This window comes from Gadus chalcogrammus, chromosome 23, assembly GCF_026213295.1.
Source record: "Gadus chalcogrammus isolate NIFS_2021 chromosome 23, NIFS_Gcha_1.0, whole genome shotgun sequence".
Classification (NCBI taxonomy): Eukaryota; Metazoa; Chordata; class Actinopteri; order Gadiformes; family Gadidae; genus Gadus; species Gadus chalcogrammus.
In genome coordinates, this window is record NC_079434.1 from 9,576,188 (window position 1) to 9,602,671 (window position 26,484).

At 41.2% G+C, this 26,484-nt stretch overlaps 2 protein-coding genes across 11 annotated transcripts; both read left to right on the forward strand.

Moving 5' to 3' along the window:
• The first annotated feature begins 1,155 nt into the window (after positions 1–1,155).
• On the forward strand, positions 1,156–6,405 carry LOC130377172 (sialoadhesin-like). The gene is made up of 7 exons (XM_056584194.1): positions 1,156–1,498; positions 2,370–2,759; positions 3,912–4,166; positions 4,268–4,528; positions 4,773–4,875; positions 4,980–5,043; positions 5,383–6,405. Exons 1-7 carry the CDS (start codon positions 1,444–1,446, stop codon positions 5,476–5,478), a joined length of 1,224 nt encoding a protein of 407 aa, XP_056440169.1. The 5' UTR covers positions 1,156–1,443; the 3' UTR covers positions 5,479–6,405.
• Positions 6,406–10,735: 4,330 nt separating this feature from the next.
• LOC130377167 (B-cell receptor CD22-like) lies at positions 10,736–26,428 on the forward strand. Of its 10 annotated transcripts, none has more exons than XM_056584186.1 (10): positions 10,736–10,823; positions 10,963–11,050; positions 11,380–11,459; positions 11,932–12,318; positions 20,587–20,841; positions 20,943–21,203; positions 21,447–21,582; positions 21,650–21,710; positions 22,408–22,565; positions 22,688–26,426. In XM_056584186.1, exons 3-10 carry the CDS (start codon positions 11,405–11,407, stop codon positions 22,758–22,760), a joined length of 1,386 nt encoding a protein of 461 aa, XP_056440161.1. In that variant the 5' UTR covers positions 10,736–10,823; positions 10,963–11,050; positions 11,380–11,404; the 3' UTR covers positions 22,761–26,426. The 10 variants fall into 10 exon arrangements, with proteins under 10 accessions (XP_056440161.1, XP_056440162.1, XP_056440164.1 ...); XM_056584187.1 differs by having other exon boundaries at positions 10,746–10,823; positions 10,966–11,050; XM_056584180.1 differs by lacking the exons at positions 10,736–10,823; positions 10,963–11,050; positions 11,380–11,459; positions 11,932–12,318 and adding exons at positions 16,664–17,323; positions 17,503–17,557; positions 18,301–18,426; positions 19,050–19,439 and having other exon boundaries at positions 22,688–26,424.
• Positions 26,429–26,484: the final 56 nt, after the last annotated feature.

Here is a 26,484-nt window from a genome sequence, read left to right on the forward strand (position 1 = left end):
CTGAAGTATGAGAGCATGAGACCAACGTGTTGGTGGTATCATGCTGGATTCAACTTGAGGCCATGCAAGAGCTTCATGTCTGGAATTCCAGATCTACAGTCAGGGTCATTTTACCACAGCTAATGATGGCAAGTGTCATAAGATCAGAAAATTAAAAACATAATCACTGTGGACAGTTTAGGGTCGCTACACAGAAGCGCTGTTGTTACAGCCTTTAGAGCTCTATTAAGACATTCACGTAGGGCACATCACACCGGGCCATTTCTGTACAGCTACATTCATTTGAGATCGTCCCAGCAACTCCAGAACCCATTTCACCTCGTCTTGTTGATTAAAAAACGTTGTGACTCAGTGGAGCTGGACCATCTATTGAATCTGCTTCAAATAAGGTACTTCTTCTTTCTCTTCGTCTTGCATTTGACTCTGAATTAGGCTCAGTAGCTCATGCTACTTCTGGTGCTTATTTGTGTAAACAGGAAGAAGTCTTTGAATGTTCCCCTTTGGTGTACCATCTTATCCTATAAAGCCTGACAACATACTCTGCGTCAGACCAGCTTCCTTCCTCTAGATGTTCTTTCTTGAACAGAAATGCTTAGCAACCTTTACATTCAAACATCAAGCCTATAGGTAAGAGTTAATGCGATCCATATTAAATACATGGGAAGATACGTTTGATGGTTATCTCAGCTAAATTTCCATAGATTTTTTATTTGTCATTTTAAACCCTAACGCAGATATGTTTGAATATCTCTAGCGACAGTGTGAGAGACAAACCATCAATGTTATGGGGAAGTACAGCGAGTGAACCCAAATTTTCGACACAGAGTGAAGCTGACGCAGAGTCAATTAAAGGGTCTTTACTGAGACAGGCAAGGGTTCGGCGACAGGAGGGTTGGTCTGACAGGAGGTAGGTCAGACAGGCGGGTGTTCGGCGACAGCAGGGTAGTCAGACAGGCAAGGATTCGGCGTCAGGAGGGTAGACTGTCTACCCTCCTGACACCGAACCCTCGCCTGTCTGACTACCGTAGTCAGACAGGCGAGGGTTCGGTGACAGCAGGAAGGTAGTCAGAGAGGTGAGTTTTCGGTGACAGGAGGGTAGACAGACAGGCGAAGGTTCGGCGGCAACAGGAGGGTAGACAGACAGACGAGGGTTCGGCGACAGCAGGAGGGTAGTCAGACAGGCGAGGGTTCGGCAACACTGTACACAGGGAGGAGATTGTTTGGGCGAGGGACCGAACACAAGGACTAGGCAATCTAGACACAGGGAGAGCCAGGGACGTGGTACTTACTGTTAAGCGTTAAACAACGATCTAGCGATGATTGTGGAGAACCGGGGTTGATGTTATAGGTGTTGATGGAGGATTGCCCACAGGTTTAGAGCGCAGGAGATGACTGAATGAAGAGACTGGCCCCCACTAGGTGGCAGGAGTGGACGGCGTGACAATGAATCTTCAATCAGCAGCTAGTGGATTTCTAGGTTTCCTTCTGTTAATACCAGGTTGGTACAATTACATTCTGAACCTTAAATTTAACTGTTTCATATGAAAACCAAATGAAGAGAGGTTGAAACAAACATGAAAAGAGATTCACATTTAATAATCCAACGTCGTTTTAAACCAAAATGGGGGTCAACCTAGAACAAATTACAACAGAAACAAACTCAACAGAATTGGTATCCTCAATATGTCCTGAGTAAGGAGAAAAAAAAGCCCAGAAGAATATCCCATTAGGGGAAAGTTTAGAAAAAGACCCAAATATAGCCTATTCATACTCCTATACATTATTTTTCTCACGTGAATATGGTAAACATTTAGATATCACCATGAAAATTCCTGAGTTGATAACTTACATCGAGACAAAAAAAAATGATTGCATGTTTTTGGAAATTGTTTGTTAACATGGGCAAACGCTGCATAATCTAATTACGTTTGTGCTAATTTGCATAAATACCACAACAGATCTAAACATTCGGTATAGCCAGGTCATGCCAGGTCAGGTCATATCAACAATGTCATGTTGAAACGTGTGGACATCTTACAGTAAAAAACTATATAGGCAACGAAATGTATAAATAAATTTGAGTCTTTGAAAAAAAGTTTTTTAAAGTGCAAAATATTTCCTATCCATACGTTAGTTCTGTGTCATTTGGCCTCCCTTTTTACGCTGGTATAATTTCGGATATCAGTACAGATATGTTGGCTATAATCTGACGGCATAAAATGTTGAACATTTCAGGGGTTAATGGAGTTCCTTTTGCATACTGCATCCAGGTCTTTAAATGGAATAGTCTGTGTAGAACATTAAAATGCAGTTTCCTGACATTAAATGTTTGTTCTTTCTCAATGAGATGTACTTGTTGTTTTTTACAGCGCTACAGGGTAAAACTGACTGGAAGGTTACTTACACACCAAGTCATATCTGCGCTTCAAAAGGATCAACGGTTGATATCAACTGCACCTATGAATACCCTGTCAACAAATCTAAATCACAGCGCTCTTCCATACCCCTGGAATCACTGTGGTTTACCAAGATAGACAGAAATGATCCGGTTAATATAGAAAAAGAAACCGACTATAAAGGTAGGGTGGAATACAGCTGTGGAGAAAACCAATGTAACACGTCCAAGTGCTCTGGAGCGTGTACCCTGAGAATCAGAGACCTGAAACCGAGTGATTCTGCTGAGTACAAGTTCTGGATAACGACAGCACAAACAGATTGGGGATATACTGGCAGCCCTGGAGTGAACTTAACTGTGACAGGTAAACTTGACAACAATATCATATTAATTTGGCCAAAATGGGAATTAGTGATGATAATTATTCCCGTAGTACCATTTAATGTGTGTTATGGTTTATCACAATATAACATTAATAGAGTCTTGATGAAGCCACCTTCACATGTAGGAGTGAAGGATCCCCCAAACAGGGATGGGTCCAGGGTGAAAAGCACCAGAGGCTGATGTAGTAATATATAATAATACTTTATCTACACAGTATCTAATGGCAACACAGGAAGGGCACAATAATAAATCAAATAAGAGATTGAATAGGGCATACTGGAGGGACTATGACCGGCGAGAGGCAAAACAGGGCTGAGGAGATCCAATACAAACTACTAGGCTACTACTATTAGGGGCATGCAGCTAACACAACAAACAAACCAAGAATAAGAGGAAAACACATAAAACTCAGACGGTATCAAATCAGAACCTCAATAACACTTGAACTAATACACAGCACACAAAGGCCAAAGACCTACAGAGAACCATAAGCCTGCCTCACACTGCCGTACCTGGCCCAAATGATGATGCTTGCCCGGCCCTCAATAATAACAACGTTAGCCAAAGAAAATAATGCAGCACAAATAAAACCGTGGCCTATGAATTAGTAGCTTCTTGCTGTTATAAAATATACAATAAAGGCTAGCCTAAATGTAAACAGATTTGATGTAATCAATAAATAAATTAAGATATATTTAAAAGCAATTATAGTATATGTTAACACAGGGGCAGCAAGGTAATAACTTTTGTTGTTAATAGCTGTCCTTGATCGCTGTCCTACAAACACTTTAACAGGACTTGAGAACAACACGAAAGGCCCAAGCTTCCTGTAGTGGAATAATCAAATACATTAGATTAAATACACACACATAATACATGGAAAGGAAAGCGATATAAAATGCAGTGTTTCAGCAGATGTTAAAATCCAGTTTAATGCACAACCTTTTGTTGCTGCTGCCTTGGCGATCGGTTCACCAAAGACTCAAACCAGGCTTAGTACAAAGGGAGGCTGCAGCCTTGTGCCCCTGTATTTATACCCTCCCCTGCTCCTCAGCGTCCTAGAGACCTAGTGCTACGATAATACTATGGTTTTAGGGCTGAATACATTACAATTGTTTGTTCTCCGTCACAGATCTGCAGGTGAAAGTGGTCGTTCTTGACACGGACAAGCCTACCTGGCTAGACCTGGAATGCCACAGTATTTGTGATATCACTACCACCTACTATGAGTGGTTCAGGAATGGAGAGAATTCAGGAATAGCATTCACACAAGGAACAGGAAGGTACTACCGAGGACAAGTCAAGGACGACAGGGTCATTATTAACTCTGAAGACAGCTATGCATGTGCTGTTAAAGGATTTGAACGTTTTCCCTCTCCTTCAGTGTGTAAGTCAACTCCACAGTACCTTATCTTATTGACCACTAGGGCCAAGAACTACGTGTTCAACTGTTAGTAATTCATATAATATTGGAATGTCACTTAACAGACGCTCCAAAGACCCCCTCAGTGACCATGAGTCCCTCTGGTGAAGTAGAGGAGGGCAGTTCAGTGACTCTGAGCTGCAGCAGTGATGCCAACCCAGCAGCTGAGTACACCTGGTTCAAGGAACAAGACGACTCAGTGAAAGGATCAGGACAGAACTACACCATCACTAATATCAAAACTGAGCTTGGAGGAAAGTATTACTGCCAAGCACATAATGCAATCGGACATCATAACTCCACCTGGTCGTCCGTTAATGTGATAGGTAAAGGTTGCTTTAAAATACCTACCTACACACACACACACACACACACACACACACACACACACACACACACACACACACACACACACACACACACACACACACACACACACACACACACACACACACACACACACAATGTAAATCCCATCCGTCAATTGATTACTCTAGGGATAATCCTGACACAAATCAATATCACTCTAATCAGAGATCTTTAATCAGAATATATGTTGCTATCCTGTAGAAGCATCCTCCTCGATACAATACTCAACGCAACGGGCATTCACTGTGAGAAACTATGTTGTTTCATCGGCCGCCATACTCCTCCTCGTCTGCCTCTGGATGGGGTGAGTCTCTCTGTCTCTGTCTCTGTCTCTGTCTCTGTCTCTGTCTCTGTCTCTGTCTCTGTTTCTCTTTCTCTCTCTCATATCTCTGTTTGCTCCATCAATAGATTGAGGGCCTCCAGGAGAGCATCTGGTCTGGGGGAGGCAGCAGCAACGTTTGACGAGGAAGAGGTGAGGGTCTGGGGTCATTGTTGACCCAAACTAGCTCTCAAAGCACAGCTCATGTTCCTCCCCAAGGGTCACCAGATAATGGTACAGCTCATGTTCCTCTCCTAGTGTCACCAGATAATGGTACAGCTCATGTTCCTCCCCTATGGTCACCAGATAATGGTACAGCTCATGTTCCTCCCCTATGGTCACCAGATAATGGTACAGCTCATGTTCCTCCCCTATGGTCACCAGATAAAGTCTGTTTCCATTGTATCTCTGGGCTGAGTGAAAACATACCATCAGCATTGACTAATTAACCAAATTAACTAAATGTTGTCTTGCCTCCTGTGTACTGTTCAGTCCCTTCCTGTTCCTGTGTATGGAAACATCTCAGCTCTGACCAACAGCTCCGCCCCTTCAGCAGAGAGAGAACCAATAGAGCTGCAGGACTTGTAGCCTCCAATCAGATCAGACACAGCAGGTCTCAGTGGTCAGCCACCACATCTGGTTGATAGTTGTATTTTACTGTTATTTTTTACGTTGGATTTGTAGCGCATTGATCCAGAACTGTTAACAGGCAGAGATGTCGTGTTATTGAATAAGAATGCACACCCTTTGAATGTTATTGACCAATCAGGATCAAGTACTTAACGATGCTGCTTGTATGAATGCAGCATCATACATGCTTTTTATCAGAGTTATATCCATTTCGATATCCAAAATGGCCACATACAAGAATGCAAAAGCAACTTGCGGCTAAAGGGTTTTTAATGAGCAAAGATGTCACTGAATCTTTAAATACCTGTCCTTCCTATTTCACAATCATAACTCTTCAACGTGTTTTGGAGTTACAGGACTTTTTATCATTCACCCTTAGATTCCCTCAAAACCATATTTTTAAGAAATATATCATTTCGGGAGAAATTATAGAACGTCAATCCTCAGCATAAGTATATAATCTCCAGATATGGACCTCAAAGGTGTGGTTCCTCCGGCATGTCCCTAGTTTATCCCGGTTAGAGATGGTTAGGTTTAGTTATAACATTAGAGATGGTTAGGTTTAGGTATAAGGTTAGGGTTAGGGTTAGAGATTGTTATGTTTTGGTACGCTAGGAGTTAGGGTTACATAGATAATACATTGTTTTCTGTTCTCCCCCCTACCACTGTTCCAATATAACCTGTGTAACTTCCAATTTGTGCTTTCAAGACTTATATTTGTGTTGATAACTCTACCAATGATCGCGCTTTATTAAATATCAATGCAATGCCTGTCCAGAGGGTCGACTGAATAATTTTTTCGACAATTATTGTACTGTGTTTTTGGACAAAGAAGCTTGTATGCCTACAAATATTTACTAGGACACTGTCCATTACTATACTCTAAATATCTATTTTCACAAATGTTAATTTAACTAATGGTAAAATTGTGTTCATGAAACCATAACATCCGTGCATCAGAAATGTAGTGCAACAGATGCAACGGAAAGGATGAGTGTAAGATTCTTGTGGCCGATAAGACTGGTGCTATATGGGTGTGAAACACAAACATGAGCACTTCAACAGCCTCACACTGCTGTGAAAGAAAAATACCTTCAACCACATATTCCTCCCAACTACAAGACAAAGAGTTCCCTGAGTCTTTGTTAATAAAATACTTAAACATGAATAAACACACTGGTCATAAAGTAAAAACCAGATGCACACTGAGAACATAACACTTCAACTGTGTTTAGGCGTTAGATTGAGATCACCTGGATCTATAAAAGTGGAAACATATCAGTGCGGTTTAAATAACAAGTCCTGATGTAGTCATATTCTGCTTTAACTTTAGTCTGAGTTTTGGTCAGAGTAGAGCAGTAATGTCAGAGATATTGATATCGTCTACTGAAGTATCTTCAATGCTTTCCCCCTTAGATGACTAGGAGTATGACCGTCCTTGAGGTGTTCCCAACACAGAATATTAACCTGTGTTGTTTCATCAGTTTGTATGTTCACAGATCAATGTGATTGGTGCTTAATGAGGTGGAGGTCAGGGGCGGACTGGCCAACAAAAGAGCAATTTCAGAGCAATAGGATGCGCAAAATTAACCAACGCCTCTCCGTGGAAAGGCCAAGGTTGATACCACCTTCAGGGAGAGCAATGATGAGGTAGGAACAGGACACAGCAGATATGACAGGTGCACTAGCGGGCATGGTTGGCAGTATAATAATGACTTAAACTACTAAACTCAATAATAATAGCCTTACATTAGCTGTATTTTATTTCTTTGTCTTTCATTTTGTTATTTTATTTCCACTATTGCCATGTATTGGCCTGCTAAATTAGAATGATTTGGTACTTGTCATTTTCAAAAGATTCTGACAGATTTTTTTATCCCACCCTCAACAACCCCCAAGAAAAGGTGAGCATCTATGAAAGTAGTATTAAACAATAAACAGAAATGAGTATAAACAGAAAGGTTCACATACTGTAACAAAGACAACTGTACTGCTCAATATGTTTGGCCTATCTATGCAAAGCCATCTGCAAGTGACTTGTGTTTATCTAACTATGTAAATCTAATTTCTAACTCCAACTTTTTTCATTCCACTAAAATACTTTTATCTTGAACTATTTGGAACCTTTTCATCCTTGATTAACCTTTCTAGGCACATGCGATTTCTAATATGTTGTAAATGGACAAGATTGCTTATACAATTTTTGCCTGTGATCTTGACAAAATTCTAACCTCACGCACATCCCAATATTGACATGTAGTTGCAATGCACATATCCACGGGTAAGGACTCGTTTTTATTATTTTACACAGTGGCAAAATTGTACATGCGCTGTTCCTGTGGTCTCATTGACGACCACTCCATCCGAAAGTCCCAGGCCAAATTTTTCTCCCAGTCCCAGTCCATCTACCACTGTGGTTGAAACAACGATTTGGCGATGAGTGGGTGAAGAACCAGGGTTGAGGTAGGACAGAAATGATGACCGGAGATGGATGGCAGGTGTGCATGTCCAACAGGTGTAGAGCCGGGTAAAAAAAGGGAATGCCTCGGCCATTGCACAAACAGTATCGCACCAAGAGGGGGAGACAGAGCAGAGCATCTGCTGGCTACAGCCACGGCCGTATCACATGTTACTTCTGGTGAATATTAATTGTGTAAAGAGGAAGAAGTCCTTGAATGTTCCTCCTTGGTCTACCATCTTATCCTAACCAGGCTGACCACAGAATCTGTGTCAGACCAGCTTCCTTCCTCTAGATTTGAGAATTGCTTGACAAACTTAACATTTATACATAGCAGGTAAGAGTTAATGTGATAAATATTAAATACATAGCAAGATTTGTTGGATGATTTTCTAAGGTAAATTACCATTGACTGATAGATTTTATGTATTTTATTTTTATTTTTCCACCCTAACCAGCATTTGTGTTTAAATATAGGCCTATCTCTAGCGAGAGAGTGAGGAACAAACAATGAATCTTCGATCAGCAGCTAGAGGATTTCTAGCTTTCCTTCTGTTAATACCAGGTTGGCAAATTTATATTCTGAACATTTAGTTGAACTGTTGCACAGGACTACCAAATTAAGAAAGGTTGAAAAACAAACATGTAAAGAGATTCACATATAATAATCCAACTTCATAATGCTATGGTTTGGTTAATAACACTAGTTTATATAGTCTTTGGGAATAAGTTTAATTTTTTAAAATGCTAAATAGTTCGGTCTCATTTGTACTTCTTACATTTAGATATTATTCTGGGAATTAGCCCACTTAAATTTTTTCATTTTGGATATCAGTAGGCTACATGTTTGCCGTATTCTCTAGACAATATTCATGGGTTAATGTAGTTCATTTTCCATGCTGCATTCAGCTCTTTAAATGCAATAGTCTGAATTTAACATTAAAATGCAGTTTCCTGACTTAAAATGTTGGTTCTTTCTCAATGAGACATATTTTTTTTTTTACAGAGCTGCAGGGTGCATCCTTGACAAGTTATTCGGGCTCTAGTCCGGTGTGCGCTTTAAGACGATCAACAGTTAATATCAGCATTACCTATGACCTACCTAGCGAAGGTCCGCCCTGCAATTCCACAGTCCTGGGAGAACTGTGGTTTAAATGAGACAGAAATAAGCCAGTTTATGTAGGAAATGATGAAGGTTGGGTTGATTACAGCTGCCAAGAAGAGACATATACCAGGGCTAGTGCCAAGCGTTACGGAACGCGTGACCTGAGAAATAAAGACGTGAGACCGATTGATTCTGCTGAGTACACGTTCAGGAAATCAACAAAACTACCAGATTTGGGATTTACTGTTTACCATACTTTGACCGTAACTGTAACTTGACTACAATATCTTGTTAATGTGGCCTGAATGGGAATTAATGACTATAACTATTCCCTTGTTTTTACCATGTAATGTGTGTTAGGTCATTACCAGCTGCTCACTGTCCTACAAATATATAAAGGCAGAGGTGTAGCATTATTGAATAAGAATGCACACCCTTTGAATGTTATTGACCAAACAGGATCAAGTATTTAACAATGCTGCATGCGGTATGTAAAAAACACTTCATCAGTTATATCCCTTTCGATATCCCTCCAAAATGGCCACACACAAGAATGCAAAGGCAACTTGAGGCTAAAGGTTTTTTTAGTCACAAGATGTCACTGAATCTTCAAATACCAGTCCTTAAACTATTTCACAATCACAACTCGTCAACGTGTTATGGAGTTACAAGACTTCTGATCATTGACCCTTAGATTCCCTCAAAACCAATTTTTTAAGAAATGTAGGCCTATCATTGTGGGAGAAATTATATAAACTAGAGTTTTCAAGCTTTACATTACAACTAGAGCTCAACCACTAGTTTTAATTAACAGGGGTAATTGTTCAATGGAAAGTGAAGCATGCTATGCATGCAAATCAATTATTAAATAGCTTTTACTGTTATTCAGGGCTGAAAAGTGCTTTGACATTTGGCCAAGACAGGCAGCAGTAGCCTACAATAACACATAGCATAAACAAAAACATAAGAAAACTAAAACAGTCTGCAGGGGGAAAGGGGGATATCAGTATATATATACTTTTCAGGAGGCTCAAGGATGAGAGTAATATTACATTTGAGTGTGTAGTCTTGTGGTTGACTCTATAGGCATAATTCACCATTTATATTTAGCTACAGAACATACGCATACTTTGATGTGCTTGTAGAGAACAGTGTGTGGTGTAGCTAAGCAACCGGCCTACAAGACATGGAGCAGGACCTGCTTCAAAGGCCTTCTTCTCATTTTACCATCAAATCGTAAGGATGACTGAAGAAACACAATATAACTGAATTACATTTAATACTATTTCAAGGTTCAAGGTTGCTTTATTCATACCCGTGGGTATGAATTTAACAGATAGGGTCTCCAGATTATGAGAAACATCTATAAAATCATGTCCTGTGCAATGAGAGAAAAATAGATAAAGCAATGTTACAGACAGAACCAACAGGAGTAGCATCTTCCTGCAATAGAGGAGGTTTGTTCAGTTTGGTCCTAGAAATGCAGGCCTGTCACTGCATCCGCCTTGCAGGATCAAACTAGTGACCAACAGAGGCAGCGACCTCTACCAAAGCGTTATAACAAGGTGTGACATCATCTTCATGCCATCGTCACAGTTGCCTCAGCCACCCACAAAGGGAAGTGAAACCACATGCCCACAGAGGAAACAAGACCTATCTGACCCTTGTTTAGACTTAAGATATTATCTTGAACTACACAGGTAGAAATATCCAAATGTTGTTTTTCTAATATGCAACGAGGTAGGCGTATTCTGCTTCGACTGCGGTTGAGTTTTGCCCAGAATAGGGCAGTTATGTAATTCAAAGTAGCTGCACCATCTGTTGAAACTTGACTGAAGAGAAAGTATTTCTGCTCTCTCTCCCTCTTGCCTTTGCTCAGTAGCTAACGATAATTTGGGTGCGTGTATAAGGGGAAAAGAGGAACGAAGTTCTTGAGTTTTTGTTCTATACCAGTGGCCGCCACGACAGTAAGATGTATTTTTACTTCATCATACTTTAATCGCTTAACAATCTTAACAATCACATAAAAAGAAAAGGAGGCAAGATTTAAATAACTAAAAAAACATTTAATGTTTTTCTCAGCTAAAAACATGAATGTTTTACTGCTTAACATGTGAGCTAAAAATTTGCGTATCACGCAAATTCACTAAGAATCAATAGGATAACCATTCAAACTGATTGGAAGACATTGACATGTATTGTGGTTTGCTCTAGCAACTTACCATTGATGTAGATTATACAAACTTTAAAAAAAATGATTTTTAAAACCTGCAGGTGTGTTTTAATATATATCTAGAGCAACAGAGTGAAAGGAACAAACTATGAACCTTGGATCAGCAGCGAGAGGATTTCTAGCTTTCCTTCTGTCAATACCAGGTTGGTAGATTTACATTCTGAACATTTAGTTTAACTGTTTCACATGACAACCAAATGAAGATAGGTTCAATCCCCATGTTGCAAAGAGATAAAAACGAAATATTCAAACTTCTGAATGGTGTGTTTAGTTAAGAACACCAGTTTGTATATTCAAGTGCTTTTATCCAAATTGTACTTTCCAAAATAAAAAATCCTATCAATATGTAAATTGGGTATCGTTTGTACTTTTTACATTGAGATAATAATCTGGGAATTAGCACAACTGTTTGAAATTTCAAGTCTGTATTGATTACAATACAGAATTGTTAGCCAATATAGGAAAGCTATAGGTTAAAGTTGTTGAGAATATTCATCTGTTAATGTAGGTCATCCAGGTCTTTGAATGCAATAGTCAGAATTTAACATTAAAATGCAGTTTCAATTACTTTAAATGTTTTGTTTTTCCTCAATGAGATGTGTTTGTTTTTTACAGAGCTACTGGGTGATAATGACTGGACAGCTACTTACAAATCGAGTAATGTCTGCGCTTTAAGAGGATCAACGCTTAATTTCAGCTGCACCTATGAATACCCTTACCATGAAAAGCACTGCTATGCTACAGCCCTGGAAACACTGTGGTTCACTAAAGAAGACAGAAATCAGCCAGTTGATATAGGAAGTGATACGGACTATGAAGGTCGGGTTGAATACAGCTGTCATGATCATAAACATACCAGGTCCAGGTGTTATGGAACATGTAACCTGAGAATCAAAGACGTGAGACAGAGTGATTCTGCTGAGTACCAGTTCAGGACAAAAATAACAGAACAATCAGAAAGGGAATATACTATTAACCACGGAGTGAACTTAACTGTGACAGGTAAACCTGACAACAATATTTTTTTAATGTAGCCTGAAGGGGAATTGGTGATGATGACATATTCCCTTGTTATTACCGTTTAATATGTGTTTAATAGGTTATTACCATCTAACACGTTAAAAGATGCTTGATGAAGCCGCCTTCACTAGGAGTGAGGGATCCCCCAAACAGGGACAAGTCCGGGGTGAATAGAACCAGAGGCTGATGTGGTAATATGTAATCAGAACCACAATTATACTTAAATAAAACACAGCACAGCAACAGGCCCAGAACCTACAGAGAACCCTACGCCTGCCTCACACTGCCGTACCTGGCCCAAATGACGATGCTTGCCCGGCCCTCAATAATAACAACGTTAGCCAAATAAAATAATAGAGCAGAAATAAAACATGGGAAGTTAAAATAAAACACAGTGACATGTAATATTTTTTTTTGTTTTACAGAATAATTGAATTGAGGCAACAGCAATATAAAATGCATTGTTACGGCAAATGCTAAAATCACATTGCATGCGCTACCTTTTATTGTTGCTGCCTTGGCAATCGGTTCACCAAACACTCAAACCAGGATTAGTACAAAGGGAGGCTGCAGCCTTGTGCTCCTGTATTCATACCCTCCCCTGTTCCTCAACGTCCTATGAGACAAAGTGCTACAATAATACTCAGGTTTTGTGGTTGAATACATTACAATTATTTGTTCTCTGTCCCAGATCTGCAGGTGAAATTGGCCTTTCTTCACAGCGACGAGCCTACCAAGCTAGACCTGGAATGTCACAGTATTTGTGATAAACCTACCTACAAGTGGTTCAGGAATGGAGAGAATGCAGGACCAGGAAGGTACTACAGGGGCATCTTTAACTCTGAAGACAGCTATGCATGTGCTGTTGAAGGATTTGAAAGTTTTCACTCTCCTTCAGTGTGTAAGTCAACTCCACAGTGCACTGACATGAAGCCAGATGTTATGGAACAATCGGGTTGAGAACTCCACGTACATTTAATGTTTAAACTGTTGATACTTCATATTATAATAGAATGTATCTTAACAGATGCTCCAAGGATCCCCTCAGTGACCGTGAGACCCTCTGGTGAAGTAGAGGAGGGCAGTTCAGTGACTCTGAGCTGCAGCAGTGATGCCAACCCAGCTGCTAACTACACCTGGTTCAAGGAACAAGACGATTCAGTGGAGGAATCAGGACAGAACTACACCCTCAGTGATATGACATCTGAGCATGGAGGACATTATTACTGTCAAGCTCATAATGCAATCGGGCGTCATAATTCCACCTGGTCGTCCGTTAATGTGACAGGTAATGGTTGCTTTGAAAATAATCCTCATTTTTGAAAGAGTACCCAATCACTTGAATAAAACCTCACTAACAGCAGTAACAAGTCGTCTAATGAATATAGTTTAGGGGGCAGTAGCAACAATATTTCTTCATAAAATGGAATACTTCTGGTACCGGTAAATCCTTCTTATGGTCTATCAAACAAATGAATTAATTTTCCAAGCGTTAAATCTGATCAATATTTTCCAGCGAGATCCTCATCATCATCATCATCCTCATCAGTGATAACAGCTGCAGCTGTAGGAACTGTTGCAGTCTTCCTGGCCACCATACTCTTCCTCGTCCTCCTCTGGTTGGGGTGAGATATTCTCTCTATCATTTGGCATGCATTCACTTCTTGTTATTAACTCGTCTTCTCTTCGCCAGAAGGAGGAGGGCCTCCAGAAAAGGAGGAAGGCCAGATACCACAGAAGAGGTGAGAAACAGAAAGCCATTTTATAAACACATCTTCCACAAAAACACATGTGAAACTTCCAATTGTTTCAGCCAATGAAGCGAGGAACAAACTAAGCAAGGAGCCAAATTGCGAGAGGTAGTTTGGGCTGAAGAATGAAGTGCACCATCTTGGAAAATCGGTCCTACACTGTAAGAACGGTGCTTCAGAAGGGGGTAGTCCCGTTCTGAAGTCCTGGGAGATGTCCGACCAGGGGCGATGCGGCCCGGGAGTGGGCGTAGGGGACCGGGAGAAGGATAAGGTGTGACCTTACTCCAAGTTCTTGTGGTCGATCCACACTAAGAACAGGTGCTCCGCTTCCTCCAGCCAGTGGCGCCATTCCTGCCAACATGATGGGAACTTGGAGAGGTCAGGAAAATCGGAATCATGGGGATTCAGGGGTTGTAGGAGAAGAGGAAGTTGTAGAAAGGGTTTCTGGTGCCAGGAGAGGCTGTGACAGTAAGCAAGTCTCTAAATATTCTTTCAGCCAAGCGATTACCTCCCCTGAGGTCCAATCTAAACGGTGGGACCACTCACACCAACGGTCAAAGGTTTTCTAAATGTAACCTTCTGTCCTTTCTCCCCGTCAGTCACTTCCTGATGCTCTGTACGACAACGTCTCATCTCGGACAAATCACTCGACTCCTGCGGCACAGGGAGAACCAATGAAACAGCAGGATGAAGTCCACTATTCTGTCATCCACATCCCTCGCTCAGAGAAACAGGAAGTGCCTCACCGGTTGGCTGGCTCCCATGTCCAATCAGATCAGCCAGAGCAGGTCCTTTATTCTGCGATCAACTTTCAAGGACCAAACGCGGCCCCGGAAAAGAATTATTCAGAGGCCGCTGAATAATCTGAAAAATTAATTCTAGAGAGAAAATAGACCTCAAGGTTTGGGACTTCAGCCTAATTGAGACCTTTAGGATGCAAAGACATTTTTGTATCCATGTACGATGCTTCACATGGGAATGCAGTTAATATATTCTCTGTTCTTTTCAGGGACAGGGACGGGAGCTGCTAGACTAAAAACAATATGAAAATAATAATAATAATAATAATAATAATAATAATAATAATAGGGACCACAACTAAAGCTGACAATTTTAGAGAAACCCTAGTTACAACATGCAGTGCAGTGTCTCCAACAGATGATGACAGACACTCCCTCTTGGAGTGTCTTCAACAGTTGCAAAACAATACATTTTCTGTACTCCTCCCTTCCCCCTGATACTATAAACTGTTTAGTCATCAGGTTAGAGAGATGGGTAACCCTAACCCGAGACATGGTTAAGTTTTATCGATATGTTTTTATAGATAAAACATTGTTTTCTGTACTTTTGTTCCCATATGACCCGTGTATCTTATCCTTTGTGCTTTGAAGAAAAAAGTACATCGTATTTGTCTTGTAACTCTAACAATGACCATGCTTCACTAAACATCAACGCAATATTTAACCAGAAGGTCAGACTGAATCTTTTTCTTCAACGATTATTGTACAGTGTTTTTGGACGGGAAGCTTATATGCCTACAAGTATTTACTTAAACATTGTCCACTACTATACTCTACATTTATATTTTCCCAATGTTAATTTAATTCATGAGAAGTTGTGTACATCGGTGTCACCATAACATCCATGCATCAGAAATGTAGTGTATTTTCCGCAGTAGGCATCACGTTATTTTTTGCTACAGCACACATACCTGCTTTGATGTGCATGTAGAGAACAGTGTGTGGTGACATGGAGCAGGACCTGCTTCAAAGGACAACTTCTCGTTTTACCTTCATATCGTAAGGGTTAGTGAAAAAACATAATAGAACTGAATTACATTTAACACTTTTTAACTGATAGGGTCTGCAGACAAGATGAACCATCAACATAGTATTCAACCGGCTGATGACCACAGGTTGAAGAACAAGTCCAAACTATACATCTATGACATCGCATCCTGTGTAATGAGATGAAAAGAGATGAGGAGATCTAAAGAGATGACCATGGAAATGCTAGCTTGAATGTCTTGCAGAAGTGTCTTGTGACTGTTATGCAGCTATACCATTGAAACGCATGCATTGACAAGCTGTCCCAGTGTATGAATATGAATAGAAGCATATTTCAACAAACTCACAGATGCAACGGAAAGGATGAGTGTGAGATTATTGTGGACGATAAGACTGGTGCAGTATGGGTGTGAGACAAATGAGCACGTCGACAGCCTCACACTACTGGGAATAAACAGTTCCTGTTGTGGTTAACTCTTGTCCATAATTAACCACTGTGTGGCTCAGCTTAAAAGTCTGACGCTTATACCAGATGTAGTAAATCAAAAGAAAACCAGGTCCAGTGCGGTTTAAAGTTGAAAATTCCAATTGGTTTAATTAGACTAAATGAAAATGCAAAACTCAAAAGTTCTTGCAGTTAAGTCAACATAAGGATTGCAAAGATAATCAAGGGTTCAGTTTGGTTCTCTGGCAAAGGTCAAAGTGTCTTCCTGCTCAAGCCCCTCCCCCCAGTAGGGTCGCCCTTATATAGATGTCAAGGTCACCCGCATGGTCCAGCGACTAGAGGGATATAACTCAGAGGAACACAAAAATTACCAAGTAAAAGAAACCTTTCTCCTTCTTCATTCTGGCTCCTACAGTTCCTAAAATTCTTGAACATGAATGATCAGTGATAGTTTTTAGACTTAAGGTCGACATTTTCTGGATCTACAAAGTGGAAATACATTGTACAAGTGTGGTTTATATAACACATGATGATGTAGCCATATTCTGCTTTGACTTTGGTTGGAGTTGTGGTCAGATTAGAGCCGTAGTGGTCACATTGATATCGTCTTCTGAAGTATGCGAGCATGAGACCACCGTGCTGGTGGTATCATGCTGGATTCAACTTGAGGCCATGCAAGATAAGAGCTTTATGTCTGGAATTCCAGATCTACAGTCAGGGTCATTTTACCACAGCTAATGATGGTAAGTGTCATAAGCTCAGAAAATTAAAAACATAATCACTGAGGACAGTTTAGGGTCGCTACACAGAAGTACTGTTGGTACAGCCTTTAGAGCTCTATTAAGACATTCACATAGGGCACATCACACCGGGCCATTTCTGTACAGCTACCTTCATTTGAGATCGTCCTAGCAACTCCAGAACCCATTTCACCTCGTCTTGTTGATTACAAAACGTTGTGACTCAGTGGAGCTGGACCATCTATTGAATCTGCTCCAAATAAGGTATGTCTTCTTTCTCTTCGTCTTGCATTTGATTCTGAAGGAGGCTCAGTAGCTCATGCTACTTCTGGTGCTTATTTGTGTAAAGGAGAAGTCTTTGAATGTTCCCCTTTCGTGTACCATCTTATCAAAATATGCTTACAACATACTCTGCGTCAGGCCAGCTTCCTTCCTCTGTCTAGATGTTATTTCTTGAAATGCTGAGCAACCTTTACATTCAAACATCAAGCCTAGCAGGTAAGAGTTAATGCGATATTAAATACATGGGAAGATACGTTTGATGGTTATCTCAGATAAATTACCATTGATGTGAATTTTACTTTTTTATTTGTCATTTTAAACCCTAGCGCAGATACGTTTGAATATCTCTAGCGACAGTGTGAGAGACAAACTATCAATGTTATGGGGAAGTACAGCGAGTGAACCCAAATTTTCGACACATAGGGAGGCTGACGCAGAATCAATTAAAGCGTCTTTACTGAGACAGGCGAGGATTCGGCAACAGCAGGGTCGGTCAGACAGGTGAGGGTTCGAAGTCAGGAGGGTAGACAGACAGACGAGGGTTCGGCAACAGGAGGGTCGGTCAGACAGGTGAGGATCCTAAGTCAGGAGGGTAGACAGACAGGCGAGGGTTCGGTGACAGCAGGAGGGTAGTCAGACAAGCACGTTTTCGGTGACAGGAGGGTAGTCAGACGGGCGAGTTTTCGGCGACAGGAGGGTAGACAGACAGGCGAGGGTTCGGCGACAGCAGGAGGGTAGTCAGGAGGGTAGACAGGAGGGTAGTCAGACAGGCGAGGGTTCGGCAACACTACACAGGGAAGAGATTGTTTGGGCGAGGGACCGAACACAAGGACTAGGCAATCTAGACATAGGGAGAGCCAGGGACGTGGTACTTACTGTTAAGCGTTAAACAACGATCTAGCGATGATTGTGGAGAACTGGCGTTGATGTTATGGGTGTTGATGGAGGATTGCCCACAGGTTTAGAGCGCAGGAGATGAATGAATGAAGAGACTGGCCCCCACTAGGTGGCAGGAGTGGACGGCGTGACAATGAATCTTCAATCAGCAGCTAGTGGATTTCTAGCTTTCCTTCTGTTAATACCAGGTTGGTACAATTACATTCTGAACCTTTAAATTACCTGTTTCAAATGAAAACCAAATTAAGAGAGGTTGAAACAAACATGAAAAGAGATTCACATTTAATAATCCAACCTAATTTGAAGCCAAAATGGGGGTCAACCTAGAATTACAACAGAAACAAACTCAACAGAATTTGTATCCTCAATATGTCCTGAGTAAGGACAAAAAAGCCCAGAAGAATATCCCATTAGGGAAAAGCTTAGAATAAGAGCCAAATATAGCCTATTCATACGCCTATACATTATTTTTCTATATATATTTGGGTCTTTGACAAATAGTTTTTTAAAGTGTAAAATATTTCCTATCCATACGTTAGTTCTGTGTCATTTGTACTCCTTCATTTAGATAATATTCTGGAAAATTGTCCACTTCATTTTTTACACTGGTATCATTTCAGATATCAGTACAGATATGTTGGCTATAATCTGACGGCATAAAATGTTGAACATTTCAGGGGTTAATGGAGTTCCTTTTGCATACTGCATCCAGTTCTTTAAATGGAATAGTCTGTGTAGAACATTAAAATGCAGTTTCCTGACATCAAATGTTTGTTCTTTCTCAATGAGATGTACTTGTTGTTTTTTACAGCGCTACAGGGTAAAACTGACTGGAAGGTTACTTACACATCGAGTCATATCTGCGCTTCAAAAGGATCAACGGTTAATATAGTCTGCACTTATGAATACCCTGTCAAAAAATCTAAATCACAGAGCTCTTCCATAAACCTGGAATCACTGTGGTTTACCAAGATAGACAGAAATAATCAAGTTGAAATAGGAAAAGAAACCGACTATAAAGGTCGGGTGGAATACATCTGTGGAGAAAACCAATGTACCACGTCCAAGTGCTCTGGAGCGTGTACCCTGAGATTCAAAGACCTGAAACCGAGTGATTCTGCTGAGTACAAGTTCTGGATAACGACAGCACAAACAGATTGGGGATATACTGGCAGCCCTGGAGTGAACATAACTGTGACAGGTAAACTTGACAACAATATCATGTTAATTTGGCCAAAATGGGAATTAGTGATGATAATTATTCCCTTACTATTTAATGTGTGTAATGGGTTATTACAATATAACACATTAATAGAGTCTTGATGAAGCCACCCTCACATGTAGGAGTGAGGGGTCCCCCAAACAGGGATGGGTCCAGGGTGAAAAGCACCAGAGGCTGATGTAGTAATATGTAATAATACTTTATCTACACAGTATCTAATGGCAACACAGGAAGGGCACAATAATAAATCAAATAAGAGATTGAATAGGGCATAATGGAGGGACTATGACCGGCGAGAGGCAAAACAGGGCTGAGGAGATCCAATACAAACTACTAGGCCTATTAGGGGCATGCAGCTAACACAACAAAGAAAACCAAGAATAAGAGGAAAACACATCAAACTTAGACGGTATCAAATCAGAACCACAATAACACTTGAACTAATACACAGCACACAAAGGCCAAAGACCTACAGAGAACCATAAGCCTGCCTCACACTGCCGTACCTGGCCCAAATGATGATGCTTGCCCGGCCCTCAATAATAACAACGTTAGCCAAAGAAAATAATGCAGCACAAATAAAACCGTGGCCTATGAATTAGTAGCTTCTTGCTGTTATAAAATATACAATAAAGGCTAGCCTAAATGTAAACAGATTTGATGTAATTAATAAATTAATTAAGATATATTTAAAAGCAATTATAGTATATGTTAACACAGGGGCAGCAAGGTAATAACTTTTGTTGTTAATAGCTGTCCTTGATCGCTGTCCTACAAACACTTTAACAGGACTTGAGAACAACACGAAAGGCCCAAGCTTCCTGTAGTGGAATAATCAAATACATTAGATTAAATACACACACATAATACATGGAAAGGAAAGCGATATAAAATGCAGTGTTTCAGCAGATGTTAAAATCCAGTTTAATGCACAACCTTTTGTTGCTGCTGCCTTGGCGATCGGTTCACCAAAGACTCAAACCAGGCTTAGTACAAAGGGAGGCTGCAGCCTTGTGCCCCTGTATTTATACCCTCCCCTGCTCCTCAGCGTCCTAGAGACCTAGTGCTACGATAATACTATGGTTTTAGGGCTGAATACATTACAATTGTTTGTTCTCCGTCACAGATCTGCAGGTGAAAGTGGTCGTTCTTGACACGGACAAGCCTACCTGGCTAGACCTGGAATGCCACAGTATTTGTGATATCACTACCACCTACTATGAGTGGTTCAGGAATGGAGAGAATTCAGGAATAGCATTCACACAAGGAACAGGAAGGTACTACCGAGGACAAGTCAAGGACGACAGGGTCATTATTAACTCTGAAGACAGCTATGCATGTGCTGTTAAAGGATTTGAACGTTTTCCCTCTCCTTCAGTGTGTAAGTCAACTCCGCAGTACGTTATCTTATTGACCACTAGGGCCAAGAACTACGTGTTCAACTGTTAGTATTTCATATAACATTGGAATGTCACTTAACAGACGCTCCAAGGACCCCCTCAGTGACCGTGAGTCCCTCTGGTGAAGTAGAGGAGGGCAGTTCAGTGACTCTGAGCTGCAGCAGTGATGCCAACCCAGCAGCTAAGTACACCTGGTTCAAGGCACCTGAAATCCCAGTGAAAGGATCAGGACAGAACTACACCATTACTAATATCACATCTGAGCTTGGAGGAAAGTATTACTGCCAAGCACATAATGCAATCGGACATCATAACTCCACCTGGTCGTCCGTTAATGTGAAAGGTAAAGGTTGTTTTCAAAATAATCCTCATTGTTCATAGAAAAACACAAGGCATTGTAAATGTAAAGAGGCATTTGCATATCAATAAGAATCTTTGATTTCTTGTATTTATATAGTTTAGGGGACAGAAACTACAATATTTTTTCATACATAGACATTGCTTCTGGTACCGGTATATCCTCCTTATGGTCAATTCAAACAAATGAATAATTTTCCAAGTGTTAAATCTGGTCAATATTTTCCAGAGAGATCCTCATCCTCATCATCATCATCCTCATCACCCCCATCACCCCCATCACCATCAGTGATAACAGCCGCAACTCTAGGAACTGTTCTAGTCTTCCTGGCCACCGTACTCTTCCTCATCTTCCTCTGGTTGAGGTGAGATATTCTCTCTATCATTTGACATGCATTCACTTCTTGTTATTAACTCGTCTTCTCTTTCCAGAAGAAGGAGGGCCTCCAGAAACGCACGTGACCAGGGAGGAAGGCCAGATACCACAGAAGAGGTGAGAAACAGGAAGCCATTTGACCAACACATCCTTTACCAACACAGTGGAACACAGGTGAAACCTATACTTCGAGAGTTGAATTGAAAAAGTGAGAAAGAAAGGAAACCGGTTGCGTTTGGGGCTGCTGCTGAGACACAGTAAATGGTGGTGGGGTTTCTTTGTTCTTCTTTCTTACGCATGCAGTCGTAGGTTTCATCTCATCTCATGCAACCATCATTACACACAATTACAAAACAAAGCTAATAAAAAGTCAGCAAAGGGTTTAACAATATATAGGTTATTAATCTCAATTCATAAACAAAGGAAACCATGAGGCACCACAGCTTAACGTTCAACTCAACTCTTGGAGGGAACTCGGCGAGTTTAGAGGACATGCTAGAAAAATGTTAACCCCCAAAGATGGATTCACTCATTAATGCTAGAATCTATGAATATGCTAAAATCACACAGCCCTTAGAAGCTGCTTGATTTTCCTGCAAAACAAGAGACTACTGACCTTAGACTTCTTACCTTATAGTCTTCTTACCTAATTGACTTCTGACCATATTCACTTCTGACCTTACAAACACACCAAGGGTCAAGGGTTTTCTACATGTATTCCTCTGTCCTCTCGGCTCCCGCTCTGTCGGTCACTTCCTGTTGCTGTGTGATACAATGTCTCATCTCTGCAAATCACTCTGCTCCTGCGGCACAGGGAGAACCAAGAGAACAGCAGTATTCCTTCATCAACTTCCCTCGCTCAGAGACCCAGGAAGTGCCTCACCAGTCGGCTGGCTCTCATGTCCAATCACATCCGACAGAGCAGGTCCTTTACTCTGCGGTCCAGTTTCAAAGATCCAATGCTGTCGCTGAGTAAGCAGCTCTTGGTATTACTAGAGAGAAAATAGGAATCCTCAAGGTTTGGGACTTCAACCTAAATCTAAAGAAGAACGCAAGAATATTTCTTATTATTTATTTTGATGTTTTCTTTTCAGGGACTGTGACCAGACAGAGTCGGGAGAAACCTCAGAGATGTACAGCACTGTCCAAAAAAAAAACAGCGTTTGAATCAAACAACCTTGCTGATTGAATCTATCAATAATGGGGTCAACAACAAAAGTGACCAACCCCCCATATTAAGATTGAAGCTAAATGCATGATTCATGACAGTGAAACGAATTAGCCTTATGAAGAATGTCTATCTAACTATAGCAGTTCAAACAATCAGATATTTACAGACAAATAGTGTCCAAGGCGCAAACGATAAGACACTTACCGGTACCATGTTGAATGCACAAAGACCAAGTGAACTATCATAAAGAACTGCAGGTAAATTACGTCATCAATGTGCACCAGCATTACCAAATGTGTCCACATATTTTGATCACAAGTAGACTTTAAACGAGGCATCTCCAAACGGCGGACCGCGCTCCGGGTCCGGACCAAGTGACGGTCCTATCCGGACCCCTGAACAATTTAAAATAATACGTTTTTGTTTTTTATGATTTCACTATACAAAGCATGATTATGTTAATAAAGACATTCCTCACTAAATTACAAATTAAAGGCAGAATAGTCGTAGTACAGCATAAAAACAGCAAAAAGCAAAGATCTTCACAGAGCGAAGATCATGCACTCGCCGAACTCCCCCCCTCCCTCCGTCTGTCACGGCATGTGCGTAATAGCGGCACTCAAAAAATAGCCAATCAAATCGTTTGTTTACCGGGAGAGTGATTTGGAATGAGAAAATGGCTTGCTCGAAAATTAGGAAAGTTGACCACGAAAACAGACATTTTAAAGATGAATGGGCTGACCAATACATGTTCATTCGCCCGCAAGGCAGTACTAAACCTTTGTTGTGTCTTTTATGTGTTGAAACCGTGGCGCTGATAAAAAAGCGGGAATATTAAGCGGCATTCCGAATGCAAACACAGACTCTTCGAGGAAAAGTATCACCAGAAGTCAGAAGTAGCGTGGAAAATATCCGAGCTGAGAACTCAGTGGCCCTCATTTATCAAACGAGCGTACGACAGAAAACGTGCGTAAAATGGATCTACGCTCATTTCAACGTTGAGCTTGGCATTTATCAATTTGAACGTGAGCGCAGGCTGCGATGAAATCTCACGTCAGGTCTGAGCTCGTGTACGCAAGTTTTTTTGGCGCAACACACGGGTATTTCACTGATGAATAGTGCAGCACAAGTAGCCCATGTTGCACATCTGTATTAATTACTAAATAAATTGGAATTAGCCCAGCCGTTCAAACAATTACAATCAAGGCAGCCCTAATTAAAAACAGTATTGCTATGAAAATAATTAGAATGTGACAGGTGAAATGTTTATTCAGCTGTCTATATAAACAGGAGCTTTGCCAAATAGGTGGTCGAGTCGCAGCGATGGCAGATCTGGCTCTGTGGACCTCAACGCACGTAAGACGAGAGAGAGTTTTTCGAGACCGCGCCGATTTTTTATGGAGAGCGATGAATGGCTCTTGAGTCGTTTTCGTCTCCCAAGGCATCTCCTGATGGAGCTATGCAATGATTTGGAGCCACAGTTAAGGCGAGAAACTAGGCGATCAAACGCAATACCTGTGCCAGTGCAGGTGTGCTCTACCTTGGGGTTTTTGGCCACCGGGACCTTTCAGCGGGAGATCGGGGACAGGTCTGGTATTTCCCAGCCAAGTATTAGCCGAACCATGCCAGCAGTTTTGGCAGCTATACTGTCCCTCTCTGAACGTTATATTAAATTCCCATGCACTAACGATCAGCAAACTGGAATCAAACGGGATTTTTATGCTATTGCTAGGTTTCCAAATGTGATTGGTGCGGTTGATTGTACCCATGTGCGTATGAACCATCTATTAATGATTACGCGTACATCAACCGCAAAAGCTACCATTCAGTTAATGTTCCGATTATTTGCGATGCCAGAATGTCAATCCTGAACATGGTAGCCCGATGGCCTGGGGGCACGCACGATTCTTTTATTTTCCAAAATAGCAACGTTGGGCATCGTCTACATCAGGGCGCACTACATGGTCAGAGTCATCTCGGTGAGTTACGCTGCAGTCGCACTGCACCGGCCTCCTCCCGTTTCTTGCTTGGCCGGCTTCACAGCCGCAACACGTTTTTTGGTGCTGAGCTTCATGTCGGACCATTTTTTCTTCACCTTATTCGGAATTAAATAACTTTAACGGAATGCAAACAATAGCATATATGTGAAATGTTTTAAGCTGGATAACAGAAGTTGTACATTTAATTTATTATTTAATTAATTTAATTAACAAACCTTTTCCGTAGCCCGACGAACATTGGAAACACTATTCACTGCAACAGTTATTTCCTTCCATATAGCATTCTTTTGCTGGCCTTTAATGCCAGCTATAGGCTACCAAATAAAACCAGACCGTTCGCATCCACCAGTGACCCGAGCGTCTCCATTTGGGTCTCGGAAAAATTCCTCTATTTTACCGTTGGACGTTTCTCCATGTCGTAAAAGTTAGGGGCGAGACTTCTGAAGACGTGCTTTTATATGGGCGTGTTACGTTAATTACGATCGATCTCAGCCGCCGTATTTATCAACACCAAGATCCTTCGTACGCTGGGATTGGTGCGATACGAAGGTTTCGTAAATCTCACGTGGGTCCCATCGTAAGATGAATCATGCGTTCAGATTTGCGCTCATTTCTACGTTCGTTTGATAAATGAGGGCCAGTATGAGAGGTCGACTTGTGTCGAAATGTCTGCCAAATGCCCTCAATGTTAACATGTTTTAAAAAGTATTCACCCATGCTGGTGTCCCCTGGACCTCCACTCTGGACCTCCACCCCGCTGCTTCACTGGGGTCCCCTGGCCTACACCCTGCTTCACTGGGGTCCCCTGGCCTACACCCTGCTGCTTCACTCCCCTTTGCGTCCCCCTGCCTTCAGCCCTTCACTGTCTGCTGCCTGCTATGTATTTAAAACATACAGTTGAATATCAATGCATTTGAATACGATGGAAAAGTTAATTTATTTCAATAATTCCATTTAAAAAGGGAAACTAGTATTTTATAGATTGATCACACCCAAAGTGAAATGTTTCCAGCCTTAACTTGAATATTACGTAAGAACGGTAAAAAATAAAGATTTTTAAACAGAAATGTCGGCTTTCTGAAAAGTACGTTCTTGTACTCGGTACTTGGTTCTTTGCTCCTTCTGCATGAATTACTGCATCGATGCATTGTGGCATGGAGTCGATCAGCCTGTGGCCCTGTTAAGGCGTGGGAAGCCCGGGTTGCTTCGATAGCGGCGTTCAGCTCGTATGCATTCTTGGGTCTCGTTTCTCATCTTCCTCTTGACAATACCCAATACGTTTTCAATGGGGTTCAGATCAGGCGAGTTCTCTGGCCAATCATCCTATGGTTATTAAACCAGGGGCCTCTACGGATTCTCTTTTTTTGCATTAGGTAATCCCCTTTCTAATCCTTTTTCGTTACGGCGGTAAGATTTAAAGCAACCGGCCGCCGACAAAGTTTACCGACCCTACCGAAGACGCATGAGAGACGCGGTGAAGCAGAAGAAGACAAGAGAAGAAAATAGTTAACAATGGATACAAACACGATAGGCTATACACCGTAAGAAAATAAAATGCCTACTTCACATAAAAAAGAAAGACTACTGGGTGCAGTTAATTTCAACATAAACATGGTAGCCATTTTTTTTCACATGTGAATTGGGATTCAAGTGGGCTAAAATATTCCCGTTGGCCAAGTCCGACCTAAGTATTTCTCACTGTTGGCGACAGCCTGATATA

What these genes read in the sequence shown, in the direction of transcription:
- LOC130377172 (XM_056584194.1), top strand. Translation starts at nt 1,444, where the DNA reads ATGAATCTTCAATCAGCAGCTAGTGGATTTCTAGGTTTCCTTCTGTTA. An exon ending in AGTGAACTTAACTGTGACAG is followed by an intron (nt 2,760 to 3,911) that starts GTAAACTTGACA and finishes TCTCCGTCACAG; the next exon opens with ATCTGCAGGTGAAAGTGGTC. An exon ending in CAACGTTTGACGAGGAAGAG is followed by an intron (nt 5,044 to 5,382) that starts GTGAGGGTCTGG and finishes TGTACTGTTCAG; the next exon opens with TCCCTTCCTGTTCCTGTGTA.
- LOC130377167 (XM_056584180.1), top strand. Translation starts at nt 18,372, where the DNA reads ATGAATCTTCAATCAGCAGCTAGTGGATTTCTAGCTTTCCTTCTGTTA. An exon ending in TTTCCTTCTGTTAATACCAG is followed by an intron (nt 18,427 to 19,049) that starts GTTGGTACAATT and finishes TGTTTTTTACAG; the next exon opens with CGCTACAGGGTAAAACTGAC. An exon ending in AGTGAACATAACTGTGACAG is followed by an intron (nt 19,440 to 20,586) that starts GTAAACTTGACA and finishes TCTCCGTCACAG; the next exon opens with ATCTGCAGGTGAAAGTGGTC.